Source organism: Oryzias melastigma, linkage group LG9 (assembly GCF_002922805.2).
Source record: "Oryzias melastigma strain HK-1 linkage group LG9, ASM292280v2, whole genome shotgun sequence".
Lineage (NCBI taxonomy): Eukaryota > Metazoa > Chordata > Actinopteri > Beloniformes > Adrianichthyidae > Oryzias > Oryzias melastigma.
Window position 1 is genome coordinate 3360109 of NC_050520.1, and position 22703 is coordinate 3382811.

General features: G+C 43.3%; 1 protein-coding gene and 1 long non-coding RNA gene across 3 annotated transcripts in view; one reads left to right on the top strand and one right to left on the bottom strand.

The window, feature by feature from the left end:
* LOC112148611 (stromelysin-3) overlaps positions 1–22703 on the bottom strand; it is a 131725-nt gene that overhangs the window by 46218 nt on the left and 62804 nt on the right. For both annotated transcript variants that reach the window (XM_024275854.2, XM_036213427.1), the window contains exon 3: positions 19321–19464. In XM_024275854.2, the coding sequence (XP_024131622.1) occupies positions 19321–19464 (144 nt within the window). The remainder of the gene's footprint in view (positions 1–19320; positions 19465–22703) is intronic.
* On the top strand, positions 690–1184 carry LOC118599118. The gene is made up of 2 exons (XR_004948410.1): positions 690–854; positions 943–1184. It is a non-coding gene; the product is annotated as an uncharacterized LOC118599118 (long non-coding RNA).

The window sequence follows — 22703 nt, forward strand, 5'->3', positions numbered from 1 at the left end:
AACTCAGTCCGCTACAAACTTTGTTTTTTTTATACAATCCGCAGCAAAACAGATCAGTTTTTCAGAGAAAACGTTGACACTATTAAATCAATTGATTATAAGCAGATCAGTTTTTCAGAGGAAACGTTGACACTATTTAATTAATTGATCATATACGGATCAGTGCCGGTGTTCTATGTTTTCTCTGATAAACTGCTTAGTTTTACTGCCGAAATCCGGTGCTTAGTGAACGCACCATGCAGAAACACTCAGCAGTCCTGGGTTCTGTTTCCATTACACATGAAACTTTAACCAAATTCTAGGAATTTAGAAAAAACAGAGTCACAATGACGCAGTTTCATAATAATGTAATAAAACAAACCAACTCACGCGATATGTCATTAAAAACACGGCAATGAATGAGAACAAGTATTTTTTTTTTATTTGATTCACTAAAAAAGGAGCATGTGGGTGACGTCACAGCTCTGTCTGGGGCGCGTACAGCACAGCTAGACTCAGAGGAGTAAGAAGCTGTTCAGCGGTTAAAAGAAAAAGCATTCTAACAGGAAAGCGTCTGGACCTTTTTTCTGTTTGAAAACACGACAACATCCATTCAAGTTTCTGTCACAGCTCTCGCACTCATGAGACTTCAGGCTTCAAGCTGCAAAAGTGCGGCTGCAGATGAAGCAATGAGGAGAGGAGGAGGAGGTGCTGCTGTCATGGTGCCTCTGTCAGTCTCCTCCCCCTCTCCACTCTCCTCTCCTCTCCACCCGGCTGCTGATTAACCCCAGCTGCGACCACTCACCTCATCACCTCGCCTGCCTTTTTAAGGAGCACCAGGATCATCATTCTTTGCCAGTCCGTTGCCCCTGATGGTGCATAGTTGGTCACCTCGTCTATGTCACAGTCTTGCCACGCGTTTGACGAGACTCTGTCTAATCCCTTTTTCGTACTCACCCTCAGGAATCTGTTACCACGAGTGGTCGCTGCTGTCTGCCTCTGCCGGATCCCAAGTTGGATCTTCTCTCCACGGTCATCCCACGAGCCTCCGCCTTTGCTCCACGGTCCTGCTCCCAAGACGGCTATCTCCCTCTCCGAGGAACCAACCGGTGACGCCTCCAGCCTCGACCTCCTGCTTGGAGCCCACTTCTTGCCCTGTTCAAGTTACTACCTCCTCGCATCACTATTAAATCCTTTATCTACCACGCTCGCCTCCTGCTTAGTTCTTCCGGGTTCCAACGTCTGGGTCGCTACGTGTTCTGTAGTCATGACAGCTGCGGCGCGATTCCGTATGACCCGCAATTTCTAAAGAGCTGTGACGCTGTGGGACCTCTCAGTGCAGCGGCTGTGCAGTGCTCAGAGCAGAGTCTTCATACCGAGAAGCATAGATATCATATAGAGAGTAGATGCCGCATTGGCTGCTGGAGCGCAGGAATTGCGGCCGCCATCTTGGACCGGTCGTCCTGTCGCCAAGACAAACAAAAATAAAGAAGACAAACACAAGGTGCCTGAGCATTGTGCGGCATATGCCTGCTCAAATCGGCGGACTATTGAAGCCAGGGATCGCGGGATTACCTTTCACAAGTAAGTTTGAACATTTTTATTGGTTTTATTTAGGGAATAGAATATATTATTACTGTGTTGTTATCTACACCAGTGGAATCTTTGACAGCTAACGTAGCTATCTAGTGCTGGTGTTCACTCAGCTATGAAGGCTAACTGAGACTTTTTAAATCATGTATTCCATAAAAATAGCACAACAATGCTTCTGTAGAAATAAAACAAATATAACTGGTATTAAATATCTTTCATTGCCATCACACTCCACTGATTTGCAAATAGGAACAACTGAACATCTGACTATAGAATAGTTTGCAAAGAAACTTACTCATGATTTTAGCTGCTTGGTTTATCATCAATAGAAATGTGAAATTTTTATTTTGTTGACAAAACAAAAGGTTCTAATAAATTTGAAGAATGAAATAAATAGAAAAAATTGAATAAAAAATGTAGATAGAAAATTGAAAACTAGGAATTAAATTGTAAGGAGAATGAAGAAAACAAGATTGACTTCCTTTATCATGTATATCACGTTTGTGTAGACTCTTCTGAATCTCTCTCTCTTTTATTTAATTTCGATTTTAAGGTTTCCCAAAAAAGATGTGAGGAAGAAGTGGGAAGTGGCCTTAAGGAGAGAAGGGGTTTTAGCTCATGTCCAACTTTCAAGAACATTTTGTAAATATGGTTTAATAGTTTGTCATGTTCTTGTTCACCTAGTTTCTCTCTCTCTAAAAACTATATGATTTATAATTCTATAAGTATATTATATTGCATACATTATACTTATATTCTATCTATATATAAGAAATATAAAAACTGAGTTTGAGTATCTCTCTCTTTCTAATATATGTATATATGGTTTATAATTGTACAAGTATATTATATTAATTTCTATCTATATATTAGAAATATGAGACTGAGTTTGATTATCTCTGTCTCCCTCTCTAAAAATATATGATTTATAATTCTATAAGTATATTATATTGCATATATTATATTTATATTCTATTTATATATATAAGGAATATAAAAACTGAGTTTGAGTATCTCTTTCTAATATAAGTATATATGATTTATAATTCTAGTTTGATTATCTCTATCTACCTCTCTAAAAATATATGATTTATAATTCTGTAAATATATTGCATATATTATATTTGTATCTTTATCTTTCTAAAATAAAACTATGTGTTCATATATATTGAAATAGCTGAGTCTTTTATTTATTTTTTGCTTCTATTACTGTTAAGCCCAGAATAAATGATAAATTATGCCAACCCATGTGTACTGGATCATAACTAAATGTATGATGTTTGCAACAAAAACAAATTGTGAAAATCAGTTGAGTATTCAGCGAGTTATGATCGATTAAGCGCGAGGACTCTTCGTTGCGCCTGTCAAACAGATTACTACAAGTGGAGAGGGCGACCGGTCCAAGATGGCGCTCGTCAGCGCCACTAGGAAGTAGCGGTCAATGCGGCATCTACTCTCTATTATATCTATGCAGAGAAGCGCGTTTATTTTGAAAAAAGTGTTTCCATTACAGTTTTGCAAAAAAAGTCTGTTTCGATACACCCCAAATAACAAGTTTCATAATAATGTGATAAAACACAGACCAACTCACGGGATAAGTCGTTAAAACACGGCCATGTGTGTGCTTTTTTTTATTTGATCCACTGAAAAGGGAGCATTTGAGTGACGTCACAGCAGTGGTGCGCGCGTCCCGCGCTGGCTCGTCCTCAAAGGAGACCTCTGCATCATATTCAGGCTGTAGAAGTGCGGCTGCAGATGAAGCAATGAGGAAATCTTGGTTATTGATTTTACAGAGATGCACGATTAGCTGTGACGCTGTGGGATCTCTTGTGACGCCTGGTGTGCTGTACTCGGACAGACACTTCAGAAGCGCATTTAATTAGAAAAAAGTCCATTTCCATTACAGTTTTGAGAAAAATGTCCATCCATTTCAATACGGCCCCAAAACCAGCTCCTCTGAGCGCCAAAACGTTTTTTAGAAAAATGCGAGTTTTTTTTATTTTTTTTTTTTAGAAATTGTGTCTCCATTAAAGATTACTAATTATCAAAAATCCAATTAGCTAAGCTTCAGAGTTTTCAGGGTTTGGGGGAAATAAAAGGAGGGGTCTGGTTCACTCAGGCGTTTCAGGAGCGCAGCTCCACTAAGAAGTAAATGAATTGACCAAAAACAACTTTTGTGGAGAGTTTTCTTCTATTGTTTTTGTTGTTAACCACAAAATAAAGAATCTTAAACCAGGTAAAATCTCGGTGTCTCCATGCGGGAAAGGGCGAAGGGAATACTTCATTCTTTATCGATTATCTCGTTATAACGAGAAAATGATAAGAAAATAAATAAAGTGGGAGAGGCCGTTTTTGGCTTCAGCAATAATGAACATATATTTTTAAGATGTTTTCATTTTTAATTCTTTGTAAAGGGAAGTGTGATTTCTAAAAATTGCATCACAATCAAATTTAATTTTCAAGCAGCTCACAAGCTGTTTGCTTGTGCTATTTTTAGAAGAGACCTGCAGGTGACTTATGTAGTGCTTGAGGGTGACCTGGCGCCTGCGGACGACGTGTTGGTGACCCCCAGTCTAGATGAAAGATGACACAAGCTTATCAGCTAAACTCTAACTGCAGTTAAATTAAACTACAGTAAACTCTCTGTTAACATTGGATTGGTGAGCAGACAGCTCTCTGTAATCATATTTCCAATGCTCAGATCCCTGATTTCTGCAGCAGGTAATGATCTGGATCTTCTCATATAATGGGCACATGTGAGCATTGACCGGATGATGGATTCTAGGAATCACTCTTGCATAATAGTGTGTGAAGCTGGGGAAACACATCTTTGACTCCTGGACCATCAGCACTGGATCTCCCCAAGGCTGCGTTCTTTCTCTTCTGCTTTTCTCCCTGTACACCAACTGCTGCACCTCCAGTCACCCGTCTGTCAAACTCCTGAAGTTTGCGGACGATACCACCCTAATCGGACTTATCTCTGCTGGCGACGAGTCCGCCTACAGGTGGGAGGTCGATCGTCTGGTGTCCTGGTGCAACCAGAACCACCTGGAGATGGTTGTGGACTACAGGAAGAACTCAGCTCCACCTGCCCCCATCACCCTATGCGACTCCACTATTGCCACCGTGGAGTCCTTCCGCTTCCTGGGAACGATCATCTCCCAGGACCTCAAGTGGGAGCCGAACATCAGCCTCCTCGTTAAGAAAGCTCGGAAGAGGATGTTCTTCCTGAAGCAGCTGCAGAAATTTGGTCTTCCAAAGGCAATGATGGTGCAATTCTACACAGCCATCATTGAGTCCATCCTCACCTCCTCCATCACCATCTGGTACTCTGCTGCCACTGCCAAAGACAAGAGCAGGCTGCAGCGGGTCATCCGGTCAGCAGAGAGGCTGATCGGCTGTAATGTCCCGTCTCTTCAGGACCTTTACACCTCTAGGACCTTGAGGTGTGCAGGAAAGATCGTGACTGACCCCTCCCACGCTGGACATGGACTCTTTGAGCTACTCCCTCTGGCCGGAGGCTGCGATCCATCACCACCAGAACCTCACACCACAAGCACAGTTTTTTCCATCTGTTGTCAGCCTGATCAATAGGACACAGAACCTCCCGACACTCCTCCCTGCCCTTCTCTGACTCTAACTCTACTGTCATATTGACAGATCCACAACATGCGCTACATTAGTGACGGTCTGGATCAGTTTTCACATAAAGTTTTTCTGCATGTAGCTTTTTGCCATTCTGTTTTTAAATGTCATGCTTCTTAGTACAGTTACAAGTTGTGTATATATATTTATGTTGTAATATCCTTTTTTCTAACTTAAAGGCCTCGTGCGGTAAAAATCATGATTTTTCTTAAACTGCAATAAAACATTAGTATTTATGTCACAAATGAACCCCCGTATAATTATTTTGTCACCCGCGGCCCCGTGAACTCTCTTCAAGCGTTCAAAGATAGCGCGGTCGCTCAGATTTTGGGCAGCCACCGATAAGTAGGTCATAGGTCGTGTGACGTCAGTACAGGAACATCCAGCTAGATCCGCTAGTGTTGTGATGACTTTCTGGGCATGGAATTACTTAACATAATAGAATTTGGACTGCAGTGGATTTGGGGATTCGAACGGGATAATGGTGAATAGGAGTGTGGTATTTGGGTGCAGTAATGTGCCGAAGAAGGGGGTCTCCCTTCATGAATTTCCCGTTTCAATAAAGGAGAGGGGCGCTCCCCGGTCAGGGGGAGGCTCTGAGCCCTCCCCGGCCCTCCGGAGGAGGAACGCAGGGGGTGTACGGGCACCTGGCGGGCGTGCGCCGGACGGCCAGTGTGAGGCCGCCGCGCCGCGCTGAGGGGGGTTTGTGGTTCCGAGGCTGCGGGCCGGGCATGGGGGACGCTGTGGGTTTGCCGGACAGTCGTCCGGCGCTGGCAGCCGAGCCCGCACGAAGGGTTCTTACTCCCTCCCGGGGCCGTGAGGCCGGCAGGGGTGCGAGCCCACCCGTCGCCGCAGCAGCAGCAGACCCTCGTCCGGGTCCGCCACCCGCCTCAGCCCTGGAGGAGGATGACAAAGGACGCTCCGCGGCAGCAGTGGCGCCTTTCCTTTTCCGGTAATGATCCTTCCGCAGGTTTACTTCCTCTAAATAGTCAAGTTTGATCGTCTTCTCCCCGCCATCGCTGTATGAGCTTTCACCATCGTCATCCTCAGATGAGGAAACCTCCGGTTCAAACTGGTAGAGCTGTACACCCTCCGAACCCTGTGTCGTTAAATTTCCATGTTTGATGAAGGCTCATCACCTTCATCCAAAGAAATATCCGCTAAATCGTGGTCTACGTCACTTCTCAAACCGTCCGCCATTGTTGTTTACACTCTGGGATCCCTGAAGTGACGTCACGCGCAGCCCCCGCCCATCACCACCTATCGCCCAAATTTAAAGCTGTGCACGACCATAAAATGATCAATAAAATCGCGCTGGATCATTTTGAGTAAATATTAAAGGTTAAATTAAAAGTATAATAATATGGTCCTTGCCATCAGTACCTGATGCTGCGGGCCATAATAAATAAATATTCTGTCAATAATTAAGTTCTAATAGTGTTACGCCCGCCACTTGCCAAGCTGGGAAGTGTAACATTTTTTTTTTTAAAAGGATGTTGGGGATGTTCAAAATGGATGTTAAGGTAAGAATGGGGATATTGGCAGTTTGAGTAATATGGAAGGTTTTTAGTTCCATCAGACTCTGAATTTTTTTAACCTCTGAATTTTTTTTCTGAAATTTTTTAACCTCTGAATTTTTTATTCTGATTTTTCATCAGATCTGGCTGAAACTTTGTGGGTTAGTGTACAAGAAGGGATACTCTAAGTGAGAAGTGAAATGGTTCTGTGGAAACCAGGAGGTACGCTTTACTCTTACTTTGAAATGAAGCCTTTCTTGCTGCTACCGTAATGATTGTATTAAAGTCGCATGCCGTATTTGAGAGAGGGCTCACTTGACAGCAGTTTAACGAGAGCGTGCTGGCTTGACACCAATTTTTCTGAGCATCAGAAGATTGTAAAACAACTAACTAAATACTGTTTTTATTTTATTATTCAGACTACAATAGTGTTAAATGTTTATTTTGTCTTCTGACTTCTTCTATTGCAAAAAATAATTTTAACAATTTTACTCTACTCTTATATGAAATCAGTACAAGTAGTATTTAAGTATTTTGTTATTCTCATGTTCACCTAAGTATAATGATGTTTTACAGTCTAAGATCAGAATACTTAAAACCACACATATTTATGTTTGCTTTAAGTTTTTTCTTTTTTTTTCTTTTTTACTATAAATGTATTTTTTGTGTATTTCTTTTAAAGCAGACTACACCCTGTAATGCAGAATCAACCTGAGTCTCTCATTCCTGGAGCGGTTTATTAACAGTGAAGATCCAGGACCAGAATCAGAGTGAACAGAAACTCTCCTGCAGTCCTCCTGAACCTCCATTGGTGACGTCTGTGGGGTGATGTAACTGAGATCCTGGTGTTTCTCTTCTGGTTGGCGAGCGGAGTATCCTACAGGATGATCTCAAGAGTGTTTGGATCTCTCGTTCCACTGTCCACTGCATCATCCACAGTCACTGAGGAGGTATTGGCCATTTGCCATAAGGACCTTCACCTTCCAAAAACCCCTGAGGACCTGGAGGTGGAGTCCCGTGGGTTTGCAGGGCTGGCACAGCACAGAGTTTTTCCTTAAAGCTGCAGGTGCCATCGATGGATGCCACATCAGGATCAAACCTCCTGGTGACCCTGGCATCAATCCAAAAGCGCCCTCCATTTTTAATAAACAAGTTTATTTTAATTAGTCAAAAATTTGGCAATGACTCATAGACAGCACCCAACAGGGTTAATTATGAAATCAATTCACTTTGTCAGATTCCAACTCTCTTTAGCATGACACAATGTTGTGCTGAAATTTAACTTGAATAGAAACATGACACACAAAATGAACGTTGGTCCTCCCTGTTCACAACCCAAATATCTGTGCCCCTCCCCCCCCCGTGCCCCCCCACACACACACACATACACATTCGCCACGTGCACATCTGCAGCGGGTGGGGGAGAGTAAAAAAGTCAGAGACTCGTGATAGAAAAAGAGCACGCCTCCTCCTGGAGGGGTCAGAAGGGAGAAAGTCACGAAGCTGCGTCGTCACCCATGACTGTTGTCACAATGGATCGGTCGAAGTTGCAATGAAAATAAAAAGTTGCCAGATGCACAACAAATCTCGGTTTAATAGTTGCATCGTTTTACCACGGCCCGTTTGGATAAGGGGAGCAGGGAAAATGGGTAATCTCCCGCGGTACATGTGAAAAATCTCCCTCGGCACGGTGATACGAGGAGACAGATGCTAGATGCTAGCTGTGGTTGATGCATCACGTTAGCGGAAAAGCTAAGTAACTTTTGATGGCTGAACGTGACTGGGAACTTAAAAATAAAATAACAACATAGTTGGGCATCTTTTGCACTCTGTTAAACTATATCAATGAGAAAATAATAGGGAAATATAAATGTAATTACTCACTGATGTGCTACTGCTTAAGTTGGCTTCCATCTTGAACTCCCATAAAGCGTAGGAAGAGCTGACGTCACGTCAGTGTCGGGATTTGATTGGCTGGATATCGATGTGCTCCTGGACTGTTTGGGCGAAGTCTTTCACTCCGAATTTTTTTATGTTGAATTTTTAAGGCATGGCCATTTTAAGTCTCGGAATTAAAAACACATAATTTTTTGAGATAGAAAATATTTTGGGATCATACATTTTTGCTATTTAAAAAGCAAGGGTTAAAAAAAAAATTCAGGATAAAAATTCAGAGGTTAAAAAAAATCAGAAAAAAAATCAGGGGTTAAAAAAATTCAAAATAAAAATTAGAGTCTGATGGAACTAAAAATCTTCCATAGAGTAACTGTCACTAGACTGTTAAAATAGTCCTTGTATTGTTCCTTGGACGCAAAGTTAGATATTTCTAAACCTCCAGAGCATTTTGCAGATTTCAGTCTCTCCAGGATTTCACAATGTTGAGATTGCAACTATCAACGCAAATTCAAGCAAACCCTGCGATTCGTTGTGCACCTTGCAACTTTTCATATTCACCACAACTTTACTGCAACTTTGACCAACCTATCATGACAACAGTCATGGATGATGATGCAGCTTCGTGACTTTTTCCCTTCTGACTTTTTCCTGGGAGTCATGCTCTTTTTAATTATCTCTCTTTTGTTTTCTCTGACTTTTTTGTCTTCCAAACGGTCACCCCACCACATGAGCTGGCACGCACGTGGTGAGTTAGGGGTGTGCTGAGCGCGTTTGCTATGGCGTTATTTTTGTTCCAAAAGTCTACACAGAAATAAAACATCTCCGCGAACGTATCACACATTCCTCGCGGACATTGCAGACCCTCACGAGCGCTTCTGCCCCTCACCCGAGGAGAAAAAGGCCTCGCACGCGCCAGAGTGTGTTTCTCGCGACCAGAAGAAGTCCTCGCGAGAGCATAAAAAGTGCTCGTGAGCTCCTGAGCTCGCCCCTCGTGCCCGAATGATGCTCGCGTGCCAGCAGAACTTCAGTGACCCTGCGCACGCGCAACATTTTGGCTTGAGCGCTCGCGGAGTCTCTTTCTACGCGCGAGTGAAAGTCGACTTTTGACACATGGGGGCGGAGACAGAGGGGCTGCGTTGGCTCTCTTCTGATTGGCCTATTTTGTACACTGGAGGTTTACGTTTGCCCAGTAGATGGCAGTAATGCACCTCAACGCTGTGTGCCATCCGCCATTAAACCAGACAAGAAGAAGAAATTTACTTTTGCAGAGGGGCACAGCTTCCGTGGCGGAACATTGTCCAAACAATGGCTGCAGGTACTGCAGTTGAAGATATGCAAGTAAGTGACTTTAAAGATCAGATAAGACTTTAGAAATTAAGCTGTTGTGGTAAGTTTTAGTGTATTAGTGCTTCTGGCAGCGTGTTTACCACTGAACTAAGTTTACCCTCTCAGGGCATGCGTTGGTGATTTGCAACAGCTAAATGATAACTTGCTAATCACTCCACAATCATATATTTTTTAGCCTTTTTAAAAAACATGCAAGCTCTTTTTTCCTGTACTCTAAAACGTAATTTTGCCCCTAGAGGGTTAACAGCAAAACCTTTCAGCAATTCATATATTACATTTTCAGGCTGATGTTATTCGCACGTGTTTATGTGGGTCCAGCACAGAAAGTGATGGAAGTTCATGTTGGCCGCACGTAAAACGTGCTGCCAGATGCACATTGCTGTATCGCCGGCACGTATTTAAAGTGTGTCCAAGGCTGGATTTTGTTGTTGGCCGCACTTATAAAAAAAATTGACTTAAAGATAAAGTCCCACGGGCTGCACGGTGGCACAGTGGTTAGCGCTCTTGCCTCACAGCGAGAAGGCCCCGGTTCGAATCCCGCCTGGGACCTTTCTGTGTGGAGTTTGCATGTTCTCCCCGTGCATGCGTGGGTTTTCACCGGGGACTCCGGCTTCCTCCCACCGTCCAAAAACATGCTTCATAGGTTAATTGGTGACTCTAAATTGTCCCTAGGTGTGAATGTGAGAGTGAATGGGTGTGTGATTGAGGCCCTGCGACGGACTGGCGACCTGTCCAGGGTGTACCCCGCCTTCGCCCATCAGTGGCCGGGATAGGCTCCGGCACCCCCGCGACGCCGAAAGGGAAGAAGCGGTCAAGAAAATGGATGGATAAAGTCCCACTAGCTTTCACGCTCCTACATGCGTGAAATGTGTTCTCTGATCCATCCCCTGGAGGATCGATGAGCTGCAGAGACAGCCGCACTCAGGAACCATTTGCTCGTTTAACCCTAACCGTAACCATAAACCTAACCTTAACCCTTCATGTGAGTCTGTGTGAAGTTCAGCATTGGCCACACATTTTTGGAAAATTACGTGCGACTCAGGTTTTTTAGGAGTTTTTCCTTACCGGGAGGGAAGGTCTAAGGGCAGGGATAACCAGTTTTATTTAGTCTTAGTTTTTAACTATTGTTCATATTTTGAAGCCCAATGAGGCAAATTCCTTTGTGATTTTGGGCTATATAAATAAAATTGAATTGAATTGAATTGAACAGTAACACACCCAAACCTGGCCATGTTTTGTTGAACGGTGCTCCCTGAACTCCCAGCTTGTGCAGCTGCATTGGCTATGCTTTGCCTGCATTGGTCTGCCCTTGTATCCTGAGCTGAGCTTGGGTTCACCGCCCCCCCCCCCTTGAGCTTAATTTGGGAGAGTAAAGTAAATAAGTAAAATAGTTATGAAATTGGTGCACGCTTTATTTTATGTACAATATCAATATAAAGTAAATACACAAGCTGGTAAATCTAAATCCACCACAGCTGTTGTCACAAATGTGTTTTCCCTGCCATAGCTTATAACCATATTTCTGATCATTATTTATTGTCCATTGAAAAATTCTTTCACGACAACCGTTTCATATTTGTCGTTTCTTATCCAAAATGAGCCAAAGAAAACTCGGTTTTTGTCACAGATCTTTGGGACAACACCGCTAGCTCTAGCTAGCTAGCATCACATCCCACACCTCTGGAGAAGCTACGTCACTAACATTCTGACAATGTGGTTCGAAAAAAAGAGAGACATTGATGATTATTGCTTTTCAGTGATGTACAGAGAACAACTTTTCATCTATAATCACATAAGGGTTTAATAAGCCCATGAAATAGTAAGAGGTAAAACCGGACATTTTGAGTCTCTCCAAAAGAGGCTAAACATGCAGCAGTAGCTAAGGACAAAGCACCGCCTGAAGGAAGAAACGTGCCAAAGGCTCGGAGCCTTTTTTGGGACGTTTTCACCAAAAATCAGCCTCCACACAGTTTATTCTGTGTGTGCCTGAGGGAGTTAGCCATAGCTAGCTTGTCAAAGTAGCAGTCACATCGTCAGAGACATTTGACTGAAATAATAATAATATAACTGGTTCTTACCTGGAACAGGAGTATTTTCATGTCCTTGGGTCTCCGATTGTTCTTTTACGGTCACCAAACAACAGTACAATGGTCTGTTTTCCTTCACGAAAGACAACTACCGCACAGGCAGTGCTACAGCCATCAAAATAAGCATGTATAAACTACTTCCAGGTAACCCGCATGTCTGGAACGAAATAAACAAACGAAACTGGACACTGGTTATCCATTTGCTGCATTTTCGATTTAGTGCACAAATCGGAAAACGAAAAAAACGGTTTGTTTTTCGATCAATACACAGATTGCGTTCCTCTCTGCAAAAGTAAACTTCTTCTTCTTGTCTGGTTTAATGGCGGATGGCACACAGAGTTGAGGTGCATTACTGCCATCTACTGGGCAAACGTAAACCTCCAGTGTACAAAATAGGCCAATCAGAAGAGAGCCAACGCAGCCCCTCTGTCTCCGCCCCCATGTGTCAAAAGTCGTCTTTCACTCGCGCGTAGAAAGAGACTCCGCGAGCGCACAAGCCAAAATGTTGCGCGCGAGCATCATTCGGGTGAGCTCAGGAGCTCACGAGCACTTTTTATGCTCTCGCGAGGACTTCTTCTGGTCGCGAGAAACACACTCTGGCGCGTGCGAGGCCTTTTTCTCCTCGGGTGAAGGGCAGAAGCGCTCGCGAGGGTCTGCAATGTCCGCGAGGAATGTGTGATACGTTCGCGGAGATGTTTTATTTCTGTGCAGACTTTTGGAACAAAAATAACGCCATAGTTTGCACACGTGGCGGGACTGAGGTGCACTGAGGGCAAGCATGCACAGAGTGGGGGTGCGCTGAGCATGCGCGGGTGCAGAGCTGTCTATAATATTGTGCTGCACACAGCTGCTGCTAAAGTATGTTTAAATCACATAAATATTTGGGCTATTGTGAGCAGAGGACCAAATGTTCATTTTGGGTTTCATGGTTCTATTCAAGTTAAATTGCAGCACAACAACATTGCATATGAAGTATGTATTCCAATTTTGGTAAAATAAAAGATTATTTGGAAATGTTTAAGATGAAATTCCAAGTTGTAGCTTTAACTGTAACCTGGTTGACAGAAGGAAAAGGAATTGAATTTCATTTAGATGATTATGACTTATTTTATGTTAATAGAGAATCTAAAAGGGGAGCTGGAGTTGCATTATTTGCTTCTATAGAGCTGAAATGTAAAATGGTGGAATGAATGTCTACTGCAATTGATGATTTGTTAGAATGTATAACAGTGGAAATTGAAGTGGAAAAACAAGAAAAATATTGTAATTTCTTGCTTCTATAGAACTCCAGGATCCAGTGTTAAAACATTTATTGATACATTGAAGGACATTTTTTGGGGTTTGAAAGATAACAAAGTGAACTTAATTTGTGGAGACTTCAATATGAACCTCTTGAACGTGCCAATGGATCCAGATAGCTCAAATTTTCTTGATCTTATGTATAGCAGAGGGCTTTATCCAGCAATCACAGAGCCTAGCAGAATTACTTGTGATTCTACCATATTGATAGACAATTTTGTTTTACAAATCTTGGTCTAGACGTATACTTAATGAAGAGTGGTCTTTTAATCAATTATATAACAGACCACTTACCAATTTTTGCATCATTTTTCATATGAAGTCAAAACAGTTAAAAAAGCAAGTTCAAATAAAACTTTCAGAATGAGAAGTGAAAATGCAATTAATCGATTTAGAGAAGACTTAAAGAAAACGGAATGGAATGATGTCTATGCTGCTGACGACGTAAATGAGCCCTATGATAAATTCTTAACAACTTGTATTCGGTTGTATGATAAGAGCTGTCCCCTAAAGTCAGTGTCATGGATCAACCTGCTGCTTCCCTCTCCAACCACCAGAGAGAGCGCTCACCTGAGTATTGACCCTGCACTCCCTCTCCACACTCAGTCTGATCTCCTTAGCTGTTTCCAATCCACCTCATCACCACCACTAGTCTGCCTGCAGTCACCAAATCGGTGTGGAGTCGAGTGATTAGAGCTCGGGTTGTGAGGAGAGTTTAGATCACTGGCTGCATAAGTTGCTGAAAGTTGGTAATTGTTGAAATCCTGTTCAGGTTGGAGAGTTTTGGTTGGACTCCGGCCGATGGCCTGTACTGGTCCGGTAAGACGGTGTTTGTCCATTACTTCTCCGCTTGGCAGGTGTGCTGGTAGTTGTGTCTGGTTCTGAGGTGGTTTTGCGTTATGTGTTCGGCGTCGGGAGGACTTGATATTTATAGGGCGAAATTGGGTGGAAAGCGGGATAGGTCTGGCTCGAGCACTTGTTTGGAAATGGAAGACTGTAGGGAGGTGAAAATGGCACGGTCTATGGGGGAACGGCGTATTGTGTTTAGACTTAAGGAGCAGACAGGTGATGGCTTTAGGGCTATGAACCCTTTAAAGATAGCTGAATCTCTGAAATGTCTTGGTGAAAATGTGAAGGCTCAGGTTGTTCCGAGTGGTGCTCTTTTTGTCTTTTGTTCTACTCCTGAGCAGATTAGGGTGTTTCCACTGTCACAGCCTGAATCTGAGACTATGCAAAAATACATACAGCAGGAACTTCAGAAAGGGTTCATCCGACCTTCCACGTCCCCTGCGTCTGCGGGATTCTTTTTTCTTAAGAAAAAAGATGGTGGTCTGCGTCCCTGCATAGATTACAGGAGTTTGAATCACAGTCAAGTATCGTTATCCCTTGCCCCTGGTTCCTGCGGCCTTAGAACAGCTACGTCAGGCTCGATATTTTACAAAACTCGACCTACGTAGCGCTTACAACCTCGTCCGCACAAAGGAAGGGGATGAGTGGAAGACTGCTTTCTCCACAACATCCGGCGCTATGAATATTTAGTCATGCCCTTTGGTCTGTGTAATGCCCCCTTTGTATTTCCGGCATTCGTCAACGACATTTTCAGAGACATGCTGCAAATGGTAAATGGTAAATGGCGTTTACTTGTATAGCGCTTTCTACCCTCCTTCGAGGGCCCAAAGCGCTTCACAGTCACAGACCCATTCACCCATTCACACACACATTCATACACTGGTGGTGGCTCCGCTGCCGAACACTGGCGCCAACCTCCCACCAGAGGCAATTCGGGGTTCAGTGTCTTGCCCAAGGACACTTCAACACATGGGCGGGCAAGGCGGAGTCGAACCCGCTCACTTCTGATCAGGAGTCGACTGCCCTACCACTGCACCACGGCCGCCCCACCGCAACACCGCAACACCACGTCATAGTGTACATTGATGATTGTTGATTGGGATGGCCTTCTCTGTCCACCAGGCGATTAACTCACTGGTACAGTTTTATTTACAGAGCTATACTTGGACTTCTTCCTGATTATATTTGTAACTTAATCACACAGAGATATGTTCAATCTCATGCTCTGCGTTCCAATAACCATTTATTACTCTCTGTTCCTTCTGTTCGTACTGAGCTTGGGAAAAAGGCTTTTTTCTCATCTGCTCCGTCCTCATGGAATTTGCTTCAAAAGGACTTGCAACTGAGAGAACTTATCTCCATAAATGCTTTTAAATCTAGATTAAGAGCACTTGAGACTGTTTCTTTAAATTGTACATGTTTTAGCTAATTAATTTGTATGAAATTTTAACCTTCATTGTAGTTCTGTTTTATTTGCTTAACAAATGTTGTATTTTATTGTTGTATTGATTCCTCCCCAGGGCTCCCTTGAAAAAGAGGTTTTAAATCTCAATGGGATCCACCCCTGGTTAAATAAAGGTTAAGAAGAAGATGATATCTTGGTGTACTCAAACTCGTTTGAGGACCACGTCGCCCATGTTCGTCAAGTCCTACGACGGCTGATTGACAACAAGCTCTACATTAAGGGTGAGGAGTGTGAATTCCACGCCACGTCCATATCTTTTCTGGGCTACGTTATCAGTTCTCAAGGGGTTGCAATGGATCAGAGCAAAGTAGATGCAGTGCTCCAATGGCCCCAACCCAGAACCATCAAGGACCTCCAACGTTTTTTGGGGTTCGCAAACTTTTATCGACGGTTTATTAGGGGTTTTAGCACCGTCGCAGCACCTCTTACCTCCCTCCTCAAGGGGGCAACCAAGGTCCTTCGGTGGACCACAGAGGCCTCTTCAGCCTTCGAACTATCAAAATCCAGATTCTCCCAGTCCCCCATCCTACGTCACCCAGATCCCAAGAAACAGTTCATAGTTGAAGTTGATGCGTCTAACACAGGAGCAGGGGCCATTCTCTCACAGCGACACGGTTCTCCACCAAAGATGTACCCATGTGCATACTTTTCCCGAAAACTAACCAACCCAGAACAGAATTATGACGTGGGTGATCGTGAACTTTTGGCAATGAAGGATGCGTTTACGGAGTGGAGACATTGGCTGGAGGGAGCCTCTCAACCCTTCCTCGTCCTGACTGATCACAAGAATCTTGAGTACATCAAGACAGCCAAACGATTGAAAGGTCGGTGGTCTCTGTTCTTCTCCCACTTCAATTTCCAGATCACCTACCGCCCCGGCTCCAAAAACGGAAAAGCAGATGCTCTGTCACGGTTACACGAGAAGGACCAGGAGGAATCCCCGGAACCTGAAGGTGTTGTGCCTCCTTCTCTCATCTTGGCTCCCATCCAATGGGATATTATCACCGAACTCCACGACCATAACGCATCTGATCCACCTCCTCCATCATGCCCTGCGGACCGGATCTACGTTCCTCCCTCACATTGTCAACGAGTGTTACCTCTAGTCCATGACAGCCCAGCCGCTGGTCATCCAGGTATGTCTGGAACTCAAACCCTAGTCCAGAATACCTTTTGGTGGCCTACCCTACAGGCAGACGTTGCCCAGTTCGTCACCGGGTGTGCCACCTGCCAGATGTTGAAATCTCAGCAACAACTACCAGCCAGCCTGTTACAACCGTTACCCATTCCACGCCGTCCATGGTCCCACATAGCCGTTGACTTCATAACGGATCTACCACGATCTCAAAGTAACACCACTATCCTCCACCAATATCCGTTGTTGATCAATTCTCCAAAGCATGTCGTCTCATCCCTCTACCCAAGTTGCCCATGGCCATGGAGACCGCCGAACACCAACTCACGCATGTCTTCTGTCATTATGGGCTACCCGAGGACGTTGTTTCAGACTGTGGACCACAATTCACGTCCCGGGTGGAGCTGTGCAGGGGACTAGGAATCACCGTTAGCCTCACCTCCGGATACCACCCCCTGCCGAACGGCCAGGTTGAGCGCCTGAACCAAGAGGTCACTCGGTTCCTGCGGTCTTACTGGAGTCATCACCAGGAGGGCTGGAGTCGGTTTTTGGTCTGGGCAGAGTATGCTCAGAACTCACTGAAGAAAACTGCAACAGGACTCACGCCATTCCAGTGTGTGTTGGGGGTTCAACCTCCTTTCTTCCCGTGGGCTGGTGGCCTAACTGAGCTACCCGCAGTGGACGATTGGTTCAGACGGTGTGACGCAACATGGAGAGCGGCACACATCCAACTTCAACACGCTTTCCGTCGATCCCAAGCCCAGGACGATCTACACCGTCGTGAGGGTCCACATCTCGTTCCGGGCCAATGGGTCTGGCTGTCCACTTGGGACCTTCGCCTACGTCTACCCTGCCGCAAGCTCAGCCCCAGGTTCGTGGGTCCATTTTAAATCACTCGTTAAATCACTCCAGTGTCCTTAGGCTGCCACCTGAGAACCAGATTTCACCCACGTTCCACATCTTCCTTCTGAAGCTAGCCTCTGGACCACTGGATGTTGAACCACCCTCTGGCTCGCTGGACCCTGGACTTCTTCCACTAATAGTGGATGGACAGGAGGCGTACCGCGTAACATCCTGGACTCCAGAAGACGCAACGGTCGCCTACAATACCTCGTGGATTGGGAGGGATATGGTCCAGAGGAACGTTCATGGGTCCCCTCCAGCGACATTCTCGACCCCTCTCTCCTCACAGACTTCCATCAGTCCCATCCGGACAGGCCATCTTCTGGTCGTAGGGGCCGTCCACTGCGCCGTCAGTCCTCTCTCTTCCGGAGCCGCTCGCAGGGAGGGGGCTCTGTCATGGATCAACCTGCTGCTTCCCTCTCCAACCACCAGAGGGAGCGCTCACCTGAGTATTGACCCTGCACTCCCTCTCCACACTCAGCCAGATCTCCTCAGCTGTTTCCAATCCACCTCATCACCACCACTATTTAGTCTGCCTGCAGTCACCACCTCAGAGTGAAGTCTTGCATTGCCACACAGTAATTTCTGAGCAGTTTACTCCTTGTTTGCCTCTGGTTTCTGACTCCTGCCTGCCTCCTTGACACTCTGTTTGCCTGTGTCCTGACCTCTGCCTGTATTTTGACCTCGCCTTGCCTCAGCCTGTGTTCTCCATTAAAACCTGGTTTGCACATGGATCCACATGCCACTGCCTCTTCATCACAGGCAGTTGATGGTAGTTTTAAAAATGAAAGGAAGCCTTGGATAACAAATGGTCTTAAAATGGATGTAAAAAGAAGAACAAATTGTATCGATATTGGCTTAAATTCCGGACTGCTACTGCAGAAAAACAGTATAAACTTTATATAAATAAATTAACTAGTATAATGAGGAGCGTTAAAAAAAAGACTATTACTCAAATCAATTATGTTTTAGTAAAATGAATATTAAAGAAACTTCAAAAGTCCAACCCGATGTTTTGGGAAACAAAAGATCAACTCAACAACCATTATATTTATATAATGAATTAAACAAAAAAAAATAATTAACCAGAAATGGCCTAATAATTGAATTCCTATTTTGTTAATGTAGGACCTAATCTTGCTCAATCAGTTCGTGTCAACAATGATGAATCAAGGCAGAAATTTGAAAGTAAAATTAGCCATTCTTTCTTTGTTGGACAAGTCAGTGAATCTGAATTATTAAACATTGTTTCAAAAATTATCAGTAAAAAATCATGTGACACAGTGATGGTTTAGATATGTATATTGTGCAAAAAAACTATAGATTGCATTGTCACAATGTATTGTACATTCTAACTGAAAAAAGAACAAATAAATAAATACAAATACTTCAGTTTTTATTTTAGAATTTTCTGGTTTTGGTCCCAATAAGTAAGGAACACACAAAGAGACCATCGTGTGGAACACAAAATGAGGTGCTTTTATCACCCCAATGCAAGTGGCTCCCCATTCCAATTATCTGTTCAGTGAAACACATGTGTCTAAATTATTGTTAGTTGTGTATTTCCCCTTAAAAGTTTTGTCATGTGTGAGTCTGGCCACCCACCTTCTGAAATCAATAGAGATGTCTGTCTTCCCATTGTGGACCTCGGTGAATGTGAGTGGGGTAACATCACTCCAAATTTTTAGTGCTTCTCTGAAGATATGTCGCACCATCTCCTCCCCCATGTTGGGGGGGGACTTGATGATCCTGCAAGAAAGTAGCGGAGATGTCAGACACAAAGAACACAAATAAACAAAGTCAACAAATTTGAGCATTGTCAACATTCTATGCTGCAGGATTCAGGATTTTTTTTTATGAGGCAGACATAGAATGGGAGACTCCACCTTTTCTGGCCTCATTCTTAAACACAGTAGCGTCAGAAGTTTTCAGCCCTCTCCTGTATCAAAGATTCACAAAACTACACCCCCAATTACCTTATAAAAACACCATTGTTGCCTTAAAAACACTACTGATAAACAACAACTGTGCCAGGCCACAGTTGCAAATAAGAAGGCTGTTCTTAATCTGTCCTGCCTGGATAAATAAAGGTTAAATAAAAATAAAAATAAAAAAGCAACAGCTTTCAGAAAGGAAGTTTAGGATCTTGTCTGGTAGTATGCTGACAATGACTTAGACAAATAGATTTAACACTTTATTATGAAAAAAAAAATTATTGGATTGGACAGTTTTTAATCAACTCAGACATTAATCATAAATAAAGGCCTCCTTTCTACCTGGCCCCATTGGCTAAGCAGTTGCTATACATGCATGCCCTTGCCACACTCACACCACCCTCTTTTTATTGGCTTTACTGGTTGAGTGAGCGGCTGCTTCACATTCCCACAGCCTCAATTCACGTTGGTTAAACATTTCTGAATATACTAAAAAGGTAGCAAGGCTAAAATTGCTGAAAGTAGAGTACAATAGAATAAAATAGAATGATTTAATCTATCATACAAAGTGAAAAAGCTAGCATTGCTTATCTTCTTCTTCACCTTTTGGCTTATCCCTTTCGGGGTCACCACTGCGTAACAGCACCCACTGTTTTGCATCAGTGATTTGGCAGAGTTTTTACACCGGATGCCCTTCCTGACACAACCCTGTACTTGAGGGGCACAGGGACCCAGTTAGGCAGCAGCGTCAAGGGTGTTGGCTAAGGACCCAATCTGGATGGAGATCAGTGGACACCCCGTTATGCTAAATATGCTTTTTTTTCCAAAAGTGGTACCATTAATAATTGGGAAATAAACCACTATGAGGTTAAAGAAAACATTTCAATTGAAGATATGAACTCCTTATTTCTTAGGGTTTTACAGATTTAATTGCTTGCTACCTCTTATATATTTTTTTTTCTTGCATGTTTTGCACACGGGAGCTGTTGCTCAGTTTTGTTGTTTTTTGTACAATGACAATAAAGACATTCTGATTCTGATAAAGGGCAGCCCTGCCGGAGTCCAACATGCACCGGGAACAGGTCTGACTTACAGCCGGCCATGCGAACCAAGCTCCTGCTCCGGTCATACAAAGACTGGACAGCCCTGAGTAAGGCTCCCCGGACCCCATACTCCCAGAGCACCCTCCACAGGACACCACGGGGAACGCAGTCGAATGCCTTCTCCAAATCCACAAAACACATATGGGCTGGATGAGCGAACTCCCATGAACCCTCCAGCACCCTGGAGAGGGTGTAGAGCTGGTCCACTGTTCCACGACCAGGACGGAAACCGCACTGTTGTTCTTGAATCTGAGGTTCGACTATCGGATTTGAATTTATTGCTCCCAAATGTAAAATGTCAAAGGATCAGTCTCTCACAATATTGGCCTGTTAAAGACCTCCCTCTGCCAACTGTGAAGCCCTCTCTTCTTTGTTTAATCGTGTCGTGAGTCTAAATGGAGGTAAATGTGTTTTAGCGGGAGAGCTAAATCTTGACTGGTAAAGTCCAAAATCGGAAAACTTGAAATTTGTCTGTAACTCTTTAAACTTCCCTCAATTAATTGATAGTCCCACCCGTCCAAACATTAAGTATCCATCCAAATTATCCCTAATTGATCTGATTTAGACAAAGGCTCCACACAAGTTTACTGAGATAGGTATTTTTGCAAATGACCTAAGCGATCATTGTGCTGTTGCCACCACCAGAAATGTAAAACTTTCAAAAACTCAACCTCTTATCCTGATAAAAAAAAAGAGACCTAAAAAGATAATGAGCAGGCATTTCTATGCGACCTTTCTCTACTGAGATGGGACAGAATATCACTAATTTACAATGATGACTTGGCATGGCAATATTTCCATGATAAAACAAAAAAAATGTGCATCCCTTCGCAGATTTAGGCTAAAAGGGCACGATAATCCCTTGAGATCGATAACTTTATTAAAGATAGAGATATAACCTGATATAGGGCAAGGAAAAGTCACTCAGAAGCTGATTGGCTCAAATTTCTTCTAATAAATAGATGTACTCTTTCAATAAAAAAAGCAAAATCAGAATTTTACCTCAATGAAACATCTAAAAGCTTAAACGATCCTAGAAAATTCTGGAAGACAGTTAAATCCACCTACAAACAGTTTTCCAAACTTCTTTACAAAAGATTGCTAACATTTTACCAAGAAAACAGCCATACTAGACTATTTCGATGATCACTTTATTTCAGCTGGATCTCTTTTTGATTCTTCCTATCCAAATTCAGGAACCTCTGCTTTAAATGCTGACTTTCAAACCAAATGCCCAAACACACAATTCAATTTTACTGTTGTTTCTGTTCCCAAAGTCCTCAGAGAGTTAAAAAATGTTGACACTCGGAAGACAGCAGGACCAGATAAAAAATACTTACTTCTGAAGCATGCAGCAGACTACATTGCTAAACCTTTATCAGTCATCTTTAAGTTAAGTTTAATTTGCAAAAGAATCCCTAAAGTCTTCAAATCTGCTTATGTACTTCCCCTTCACAAAGGAGAGGTAAATATCTACAGACCAATTTCCAAGTTATGTATCCTGGCAAAAACCTATGAATAGCTGGTCAGTGAACAACTGAAGGAGTACCTAGAATCAAACGGCATCTTAAGAAAGATGGTGTTTTAGAAAACACCATAGCACTGTCACAACGACTTTGAAAGTTTGAAATGATGTTATACAGGCCCTTGACTGTAAAAAATACAGTGTAGCACTGTTTATCGACCTCTCCGAAGCATTTGAGACTGTGCATCATACTCTCCTGATAAAAATACTGAGTAATAATGATGTTTCCAATTAAGCTGTTGCTTGGTTTATCAACTTTCTGTCAAACAGATCACAGTCTGTTCAAATATCTGTATCAAATATCTGCATATCTGGAAATATATCTATTTCTTTTGCTTGTGAGACTCAGAAAGGTGTACCACAGGGTTCAGTCCTAGGTCTCATTCTGCTCTCTATTTACATTAATAACTTGTGTCATAATTTACC